Below are 9,189 nucleotides of genomic sequence, written 5' to 3' on the forward strand. Positions count from 1 at the left end.
AAGGGGAATACTTACTTCCGTGTGTACAATTCTCCGTTATCCAATGGGAATGGACGCTCACATTGCCTGTAAGGGCAGCCGACACAAACGAATGCCGTGCTTCCATGAGCGTCAAATCCCGCCGCAGATGGGAATACATTGCAATCAGTTGAAAGCTATTTGCGTCCCTTTATGACGCTGAAGGAGCCTAGGAGCGTCACAACTGCACGCCACGGACACTGACCAAACGTCGCTCCTGGACGCTTAGGGAGTGAGAGTGTGTTGACGGCTCCCGACTGTCATCCTACACCCTCTTCAGCGAGCGGCATAGGAAAGACAGGGCCCCCAGGTAGAGGGCAGCGCCTGTGCTTATATAACCAGGGTTACAATACGTAACCCCCCGTTCTATCTCAAACAGGCTCCGCCCTCTACTGGACTCTATGGGTACAGTGGGTGGAGCCCTGATGTATAAACACCCTGTCGTCCAACAACATCGACCCATCACACTGCCCCTGACCGGCCTTTGGTTAACATCCACCGCACCCCCACTTCCTCCCATCCGGTTAGCATGATAGAGAGTAGTACCCATAGAGTCCAGTAGAGGGCAGAGCCTGTGTGATATATAACTATTGCATGGGTTGTGAAGCATTGCTGGTGGCAACTCTTGGGTAATTTCCCTCCAACCCTTCATATCTCTGCATTCCCTTTTCCCATCATGCTCTTCCTCCCCTCTCATGTTCACTCTTCCTTTTGCCTTTTATATCTCATCTTTCCTATCGTCTTTCATCACTCATTTCCGTTCCAATCTACCACTATCCATTATCTGATTTGGAGATTTTTGACAGGGCTGATTTATGTTCTTCCCCTGTCTTTTCCCTGACCAGCTATTGAAGTCCTTCTTTAACGTCGTTTTTCCTTTTTTGTCTTCCACTATTTTCCTTTTCTTACTTTGCTTTTTTTTGCTATTTTCAATCTCTTTTTATTTTCTGTTGACACCTGTGGCTTTGTTGAATTTAATCGTCACCACAAATCAGTCCCCCTAAAGCAGGGGTCTGCAACCTTTTGGACCAAATGAGCCATTTTGCCTCCTTTTCCACACATTTTTTTTGTCTGGAGCCGCAAAACATATTTGATAGCTTGATAGCTTATAAAGTTGTATTGTTATATCATAGACAAAAACTACAGTTTTTTTGCATTTATTACATTATAGAAAACTGTTAACCTCTAATAAGAAACAAAGATAAAAAATACACAGGCCTACTTCAAAATAAATCAACACAGCACTTGGGGAGTCCTCTGCACATTTGAAGGAAATTAATATAATTAAAATGGGCCCACTTTGAAATTATTATGGATTATTATTTTTGTCTAAGCTCAAGGGAGCCAGAGCAGAGGGCTTAAAGGGCCGCGGGTTGCCGACCCCTGACCTAATGCATATAATCTTTTATTTTGAAGGGTACACATTTACCTTCTTTTTTTGAAAGCCTCCTATTCTATGTACCTTTTCTGTCTTATCCTTTAGATCAGTGGTTCCCAAACGGTGTGCCGCGGCACACTGGTGTTCCGTGAGGCAAGTCCGGGTGTGCCGTGGGATTTTGTGACAACCATACGTTATTATTGCAATATACAACTACACAAAAATAATTATTTTTTAATTTACTATATCAATACTTTGTAGGTTTATATGTACGTAATCTGCGCGACTTGCGCGTCCACATCTCCACGTGCAGTGCTGCATAAACATGGCTGAGTCAGCGATAACTTTCCATGGGTGGAGGTATGCGCATTATTTTGAGTTCGTCCCATAGACTGTAGGTGTAGGTTCGTCCGAAGAATAGACAGGAATGTGACGGTGAGGTGCAAACTGTGTCCAGGCCAGAAGCTGTTATCCACTGCTGTAAACACCACGTCAAACCTCAACAAACACCTGCAAAGAACACATGCTAAGGTGAAGCTAACGCACACGCTATTTGTTGTTTGTTTATATCACGTAGTCTGTTCTTCTTCTCTGTCTTCCGGTTGTTGCCTGTTTTGAATGACAAATACACACTACCGCTGCCTGCTGGTAAGGACAGTTATTGCCACTCATGCATGCGCAGTTCGTATGTGCTCGGCCAGTAACGAGTAAAGTAACGAGTTACTTTATGTAGATAGTAACGAAGTAGTTTAATATATATATATTTTTTTTAAAGTAATATGTAATATATTAAAAAATGTTAGTAGCGACCCCATCTCTGGAGTTGGTGTTCTCTACTCTGATTTACATGAAGAACAACAGGAGGTCACGGCTCTCTGTTGAACAGGACTTGCGAGTGGCCCTCTCCTCAGTGCCACCAAGGATTAAAAAATTCTGCGCGCCCCGACAGGCACATGTATCTCACTAATTTGTAAGTCGGCAAAATATTTACAATAGCACATGTTTCAATGCCGATTGCTGAAATGTTACATTTATAATTTGTAGTTCAGGACCATGGACAATGCAGCTTCCTTGCATGGACAGTTCTCTGTGCTGAATTTCCTTTGCCTCATTTTTAATGTTGTGACCTGTCTGGTTTAAATGAGTGTGTTGCTGCTTTGATGAAACCTAATTTGATAAAGTTTCAAATGAATTTCTGAAATATTTCGTTAATAAATATTTCACGAGTAATATAGTTGTCTTTGTCACATTTTATTTGGCATTAGTAAATAATTATGCACATTTACAGATATTTTACATGATATGAGTGATAACACGTGTTATAAGGGCTATTTTGCACAATAGGTGTGCCTTGAGATTTTTTAATTGTCCTTTGGTGTGCCTTGAGATGTTTACTTGTCCTTTGGTGTGCCTTGGGCACAAAAAGTTTGGGAACCACTGCTTTAGATAACTGCACACTTTACTCCCGCTTTACGTTCTAGACTTTTCTAAAGAAAAGTCAATATTTTATTTGCCGTCTGGTGTGCTAAGTGATGCATACCTTTTCTAATAATATAGAGCTGTGATTTTAGTATAGCATGTTCCCTGTTCATGGAGTTCAGGGGCAACAGCAAGCATTTATGCAAAACAGGTCCTTTGAATGCTTTGTTCGTCTACCTTTTTGGGTACATGGAGTCATGCACGTCTAATTCTCATCTTGTTAAAGGAAAAAGAAGTATGTCTTTAGTTTTCTAACAACGAATTCATGGACGTTAGGCTGATTCCAAATGAAAGATACCAAGCATGGTCCTTGTCCACAACAACACAACAAAGACATAGGCCCACTAAACAGCAAACAACCTAGATGTCAATAAAAGTGATGCACAGGTCATTTCCACCGAAGGCCATCGTGCTTTAACAAGTGTCCATTTTGTCTCCCTTTTTTTATTTGCCGCTTTATAACGTATGTGTTTAGTATTGCTGCAGTTTGTGCTGTTCTGTGGCCTCAAGGCATTCCACAAAATGAGAGCTATTGGCAATGAAACCAGGCTCAGACCACCAACAGGATCAATTGTTTAATAAGGGCACCAGGAGCAGACTACAATCGTCCTTTCAGATGTGTTTAATAGAAAATGGGCCTTTGCTTGGATATGCAGTGTGCAGTTTAAGCTGGTAAGTCTGGAGTCTAGATGATACAACATACGATTACAAGTAATAAATAAGCCAGAACCAAACAAATATACTTTCAGTCGTAATAACAAAAAGCCACATTGAATACAGTCACAAACTTTTGAAAGAAAGGAAGTCATTATATTATCATTATTATTATTCTGTTTAGTTTCTTTGTTTCTTTTTGTTTTGTTTGTCCTCCCTCCCAAATGTAAAGCGTCTTTGGGTTCAAGAAAAGCGCTATAGAAATAAAATGTATTATTATTATTGCAAAAATCCAACCACAGTGAAAAATCAGTATTTACCAAGGATTTGATATTGACTGATTTTACAATATGTGGCTTATATTTGGAAAAATACCTCAATTGCTTGATGTGCTTGTCAGATTGTCCAACACGATCTGAAATCCCCTGTCCCAAAAAATGTAAGTGACTGTATTTCATTCATGTAAGTTAGGTTTCTATTATTGTGGATGCTGGCTGAGTGTCTTGGCTTATTGTGACGCTACTGTGGACAGCAGCAACTTGCAATTACTTACAACAATCACATTGCATTTAAAGCAGGGGTGGGCAAACTTTTTGGCTCGGGGGCCACTATGAGTTTTAAAATTTGACAGATGGGCCGGGCCAGTAGCAGATCGGTGAAAAAATATTTAGCTGTCCACTCCTCATTAAACACTCGGCACTCAATGTTGACTTTTCTTTTCTTTGGTCCACTCATTGTTACAGATGCAGGTTCAAAGGTGAATTAGGTTCAAAGGTGAGTTATTGTGTCATTACGTCATCGTTTGCGTCATGACGTAACCGTTTACGTGCCTTCTTATGACCCACACAGCGTTTTACGTCGCTGATTTTCTCCGCAACACCGCTCACAACAACATCAATAGAGGACTGCGTCGGGTAGTTTGTAATCATACAAAGCCAGATTACATTAAATAACTACTTCTGAAACCTTATACCTTTCTCCAGAGTGCCGTGGTGCATTGTTTATTAATGTGGTTCAGCTGCATTACTGCCCGCTGCTGTGCTGCTCGTCTACCGGAGTTTATTTTCCCGTTAACTCGCGGCAGCGGCCGCTGTAAAGTTTTCATTGTCTGACTGTCACACAAGCAGCTGATAAATATCCCCCATCCCCATAAGTGAATGTGTTTTAGTTTGAAAGCTGTTTGGCATCACAACGCTGTTATGAAAGTTTCTCTGGCATTCTGCAGGTGATGTTAGCATAGCAACCAAAGCTAATCAGACTATCTTGACTGCTTGTTGCTATCCTATTGTGGCATAAGCCGTTTTCTACACGCATATTTTACCGGCCCAGTTTTCGTTATGATTTTACTTGTGATGGCCACATGTAGCCCATGTATTGATTGCATCCGATAGCTGCAATAATACAACACAACAGGAAAACGTCTGCCTCTTCACAATGGTCAATAACAGTGAACGGAGTTATTAAAGTAAGGTCAAATAAACAGAATCACACTCAGCCTGGTTAGTGTTGCCTGACTTTATATAAGTGTTTTTTATTAGTGTGTAGTCGCGTTCTAGTCACTTTGCTCAGCGCTACTGCTTGTTACAACTTGTATTCGCCGTACTCGCCATGAACTGTTATTGCTCAGGTTAATCTCGACCCCCTACAATGTAAGCGTAACGTATTTGGTTCTTGGATCTTGCCGGGTTGCCGAATGGGGCCAGCTGAGAGAATAGACCAGACTCCAGCAAAGGTCAATTGTGTCTAGAGTGCGCCATTTAGTGGGATCAACTGAAATGCCGGGTATTGCAGGAAAAAGACAAAATTAATGCGGTCTTTACTATAAATTGGACAATTTTGCACCAATATTCGGCGGGCCGGATTCAAAAGCCCAACGGGCCGTATATGGCCCGCGGGCCTTAGTTTGCCCATGACTGATTTAAAGTATCGATACGAGGATAGCTTTTTGAAGACAGCCCATTATATCGAACGTCCACACCTGACAGATCTGATTAGGTGATATCTCCTTTTCCTGGATATCCTCAGCAATATGTCTATGAGAAAACTCTATCCTCTGCTAAATGAATTGTTTCAAGCCTAAAAAAACATGCAAAAGACACACGTTTTTTGGCACTAAAGGTAGTGTGATGCAGGCCCTATATATGGATGGATTACTAAATGAACAAAGTGTCAGGACATCTACAAAATATAATTCAAAGAGACACGTACCAACAAGGAAGAGGCTCAGAATGACATAAAAGAAACATAAAACGACGAAAAAGTCACTCAAAAAGACTATAAAGAAAACAAAACGACTACAAATAAATTCCCAAAAAGCTACAACGAGAGTTACGTCTGTAACTACGGTTCTATGAGTCCCGGTGCTTTAGCACTGGATATGTCCATCGCGCGCATGCGCAGCTCGAGTACCAATAACAACAAAGTCACCTGTGACCCACGTGACACCGGTTACATATGCCGGTGTCGTCAGAGGATCTGTTCCCAGAATCTTCTCACAAGAATTCTGAGTGACAGGATACTCTGGCGGTCATCCGGGACTCATAGAACCGTAGTTACAGACGTACCTATCGTTCTATTTGGTCCCTACTGACCGCCAGAGGTGGTGCTTTAGCACTGGATGACTTATACCAACCATGTCATGAAGAATCCAAGCCCTTACTCACCTAGCTCGAAGCAGGGAGCTCGGCAAAAGGCCCACGCCCAACGGATGGGGAGTGGCGACATTAACCCGATAAAACCTGGAGAATGTGCCAGAAGACGCCCACGACCAGCAGAGTGGGAGAGGGCCCTGGTGTCTCTCCAGCATGCATGGAGCTCCCTCAGGTGCTCCTCTGAAGGAGGAACAGTGGGAGTGAAAGGGGCAGGGCTATGCCTGAAGAAGGCGCTAGCCTGAGCCGAGTCGGCCTGCGGAACCTGAGGCTGCAAGCGTGCCAGGGCCGCACAAATAATGGCTGCCATGGAGGCGTCCTCCATGCCCTGCAGAGAGCTCTGAGCAGAGGAGTGGGAAGCCTCCTCTGGGGTTATTAAACTCAGGGGGTGTAGCCGGAGCCACTAGCGACATGGCATCCTCAAGCAGAGGTGCGGCAAACAAAGGTCATGCGGTCATGGCCGTCCTCGGGCTCTCAAGAGAAGCCATACAGGCGCTACATGAATGAGCCAGTCTGTAGGTAGCCAGATGCAGCGTAGCCGGGAGCGGGTGCGAGAACACAACGCCTTCACCGGCTACCTGCTGAACGGAAAGAGTAGAGCAACGCTCCTACTCGCCGAACACAAAGAGGGATGTAACTACACCCACGTTACCGGCAGAGGGAGCGGGAGCACTGCCCAGGGGCGGGGCTTCAGGGGGGGCTGTAGGGGCAGGGCTCCCCGGGCCCTGGACGGTCGGGACCCAATGGGGGCCCGTCGCCGAGGCAGCAGGCTCCGCCCCCGAGATATTCGGGCGGGCCCTGCTGCCTCGCGCCACTGAGTGCACTGACGTTCGTGGTCATATTAGGTATAAAGCATTGTAGCCTATAATATGAGTTGAACTTGTGCTGCTATTTTCACACTCACATTTAACATTAAAACATGAAAAATTGCAAGTGAATCCCTTCTATTGTCTCCAAATGTATTTTGGGTAAAATCGTCATCAACAGCCGTCCATCAACACCATACGTAAATGAACGTCAACGTCATCATCAATCACTTGTCATTCAACAGAGCACTGCCTAAGCATGAGCAGTTATAAACACAAAAGTGGAGCTACAAAATGCAAAGAAAAAGATAAAAAAGGAGGACCAAGGAAAAGCCAAATTGTCCAAGCTCGATGGATATTTTTTTCGCCAGCCGTGTTTCATCCCCGAGCCCCAGCCCGCCAACAACGTTAGTGGGGGTTAGCCAGATTTACAGGTAGGCTACAATCACGGCCACACACTGTCAACAAGAAAATGTGAGTTTGTGGTAAATGTTGATATCATATGGTTGTTGTTACTTCGTGTAGCTCGGCCGCCTAGCTTATTTCCTTTTCTGTCTCTCGGCTGTAGTGATGATGATAATAGGGACGACTCAGCAGCTGCTAGCTGCTAGCTGCTCGTCTAGAGGAGAGCCAGGCCTGACGCTTGACCAGCCGCAACCCTCCCCCTCCGGCTCCTTACTGGCTGCGCCGCAAGGTGAAGAAGTACCGGACACTCTTGCCCTGGCTACTAAATGGGGAAGTCAAACACAGTTTGAAACAACCAGGGCCAGGAAAGTTAAGAGACACTTTGATGAACTTTCTGAAGACAGCCGCCTCACTGACGCAGAGAGCAACTTTCGGGTGACCGTTTTCAATGCATGTCTCGATATAATCATCCAGCAACTGTCCCAAAGATTCACCAGTTTAAATGAAACTGTGAACATGTTTGAGGCAATTCACCCCAACACACTACTGCAAGCAAAGGATGAGGATTTACACCAAGCTGCTCAGCGGCTTAGAGAGCACTACAGTCGGGACATCGCCGCCAGCTTCCCTGGCCAGCTGCTTTCTTTCAGAACCTGTTTCAGGGACCAAATACAAAAACTAAAATCTGTCGCGGATCTGGTAAAAATGCTCATTGTTTACAACCCAGCAGTAACATCTACATTCAGTGAGGTTTGCACAGCCTTCATCTTATTTCTGACTCTTCCTGTCACCGTGGCAACCGCCGAGCGCTCTTTCTCCAAATTAAAACTCATCAAAAACTATTTGAGGAGCACGATGGGACAGGAGAGACTGAGTGGACTGTTCTTGCTGTCCATCGAAAGTGACCGAGCCAAGAAATTGGACATACAGCGTATTGTGGACAAGTTCGCGGAGCGCAAGGCTCGCCGAGTACCCTTCAAGTAGTGGTGAGTACACTTCAAATTTAATTTGTACAGTAGCCTACTTGTACGTGAATGTATGGGCCGCCGTGCCAATTTTACACTGCTCTGCTCTCATGGTGGCTGTCCATGGTGAATGGTGTGTCAGAAATGTAGTCATTTTATTAGGCTATGTTTTCATTGTCCTTGTGGTTTGTTGGACTTTATGTCATGTTATATCGTTATTATCTCTGTTATATATTTCGTTTCTATACCCTTTGTAAAAACGAAATCTTAAAGAGATAGTGGAAATGGAACCTCAAATAGTTTCGTTTTAACTTATATACAAGCATAATTACGTACCAAAACAATCACACCTGATTTAAAAAAATATAATAATTGCCTTACGCATGTTAGAAGCACTTTTTATTGCAGCTTCCCCGAAGTTTTTTAGAAACGAAATGTTCGACTCAGCCAAACCGGAAGTGACGAAAACTCAGGAAGACGATACGATAACAAACCATGGCGTCTATGCAGAATGAACGTGGAAGGGCAAATATACCAGACAAAGAAGAAGGATTGTACGAGGTATCCAGTGATGATAGCGAGTCAGAAACATCCTCTCGGCTTTCCTACGAAAATGTCGTTTTAGGAACTGAATCTGAATCCGGTTCAGTAAGCGACGATGGTGACAATATTGAGCCAGAAGATGGACCATTACGTCCTTATTTGTTCGAGCCCGAGCCCGAGGTGATGGTTCACGGCATGGGCAATGGCGAGGATGACCAGGACCAGGCGCCAGATGATGCACCCCTACGCACAAATAATCTTGACTGGTAGGTCCCTAAGCATAGCTCACGCAT

At 44.1% G+C, this 9,189-nt stretch overlaps 1 protein-coding gene across 2 annotated transcripts; it reads left to right on the forward strand.

The window, feature by feature from the left end:
* Positions 1-6,885: 6,885 nt before the first annotated feature.
* Positions 6,886-8,552, forward strand: LOC117558169 (zinc finger MYM-type protein 1-like). 2 transcript variants are annotated; one of them, XM_034234195.1, is made up of 2 exons: positions 6,886-7,457; positions 7,552-8,552. In XM_034234195.1, the coding sequence occupies exon 2, from the start codon at positions 7,554-7,556 to the stop codon at positions 8,370-8,372; it is 819 nt and encodes a 272-aa protein (XP_034090086.1). In that variant the 5' UTR covers positions 6,886-7,457; positions 7,552-7,553; the 3' UTR covers positions 8,373-8,552. The 2 variants fall into 2 exon arrangements, with proteins under 2 accessions (XP_034090086.1, XP_034090094.1); XM_034234203.1 differs by having other exon boundaries at positions 6,886-7,417.
* Positions 8,553-9,189: the final 637 nt, after the last annotated feature.

The sequence above is a fragment of the Gymnodraco acuticeps genome, unplaced genomic scaffold, assembly GCF_902827175.1.
Source record: "Gymnodraco acuticeps unplaced genomic scaffold, fGymAcu1.1, whole genome shotgun sequence".
Lineage (NCBI taxonomy): Eukaryota > Metazoa > Chordata > Actinopteri > Perciformes > Bathydraconidae > Gymnodraco > Gymnodraco acuticeps.

Excerpts from the sequence above, each read along its gene's own strand:
- LOC117558169 (XM_034234195.1), top strand. The coding sequence starts at position 7,554 with ATGATGATAATAGGGACGACTCAGCAGCTGCTAGCTGCTAGCTGCTCG.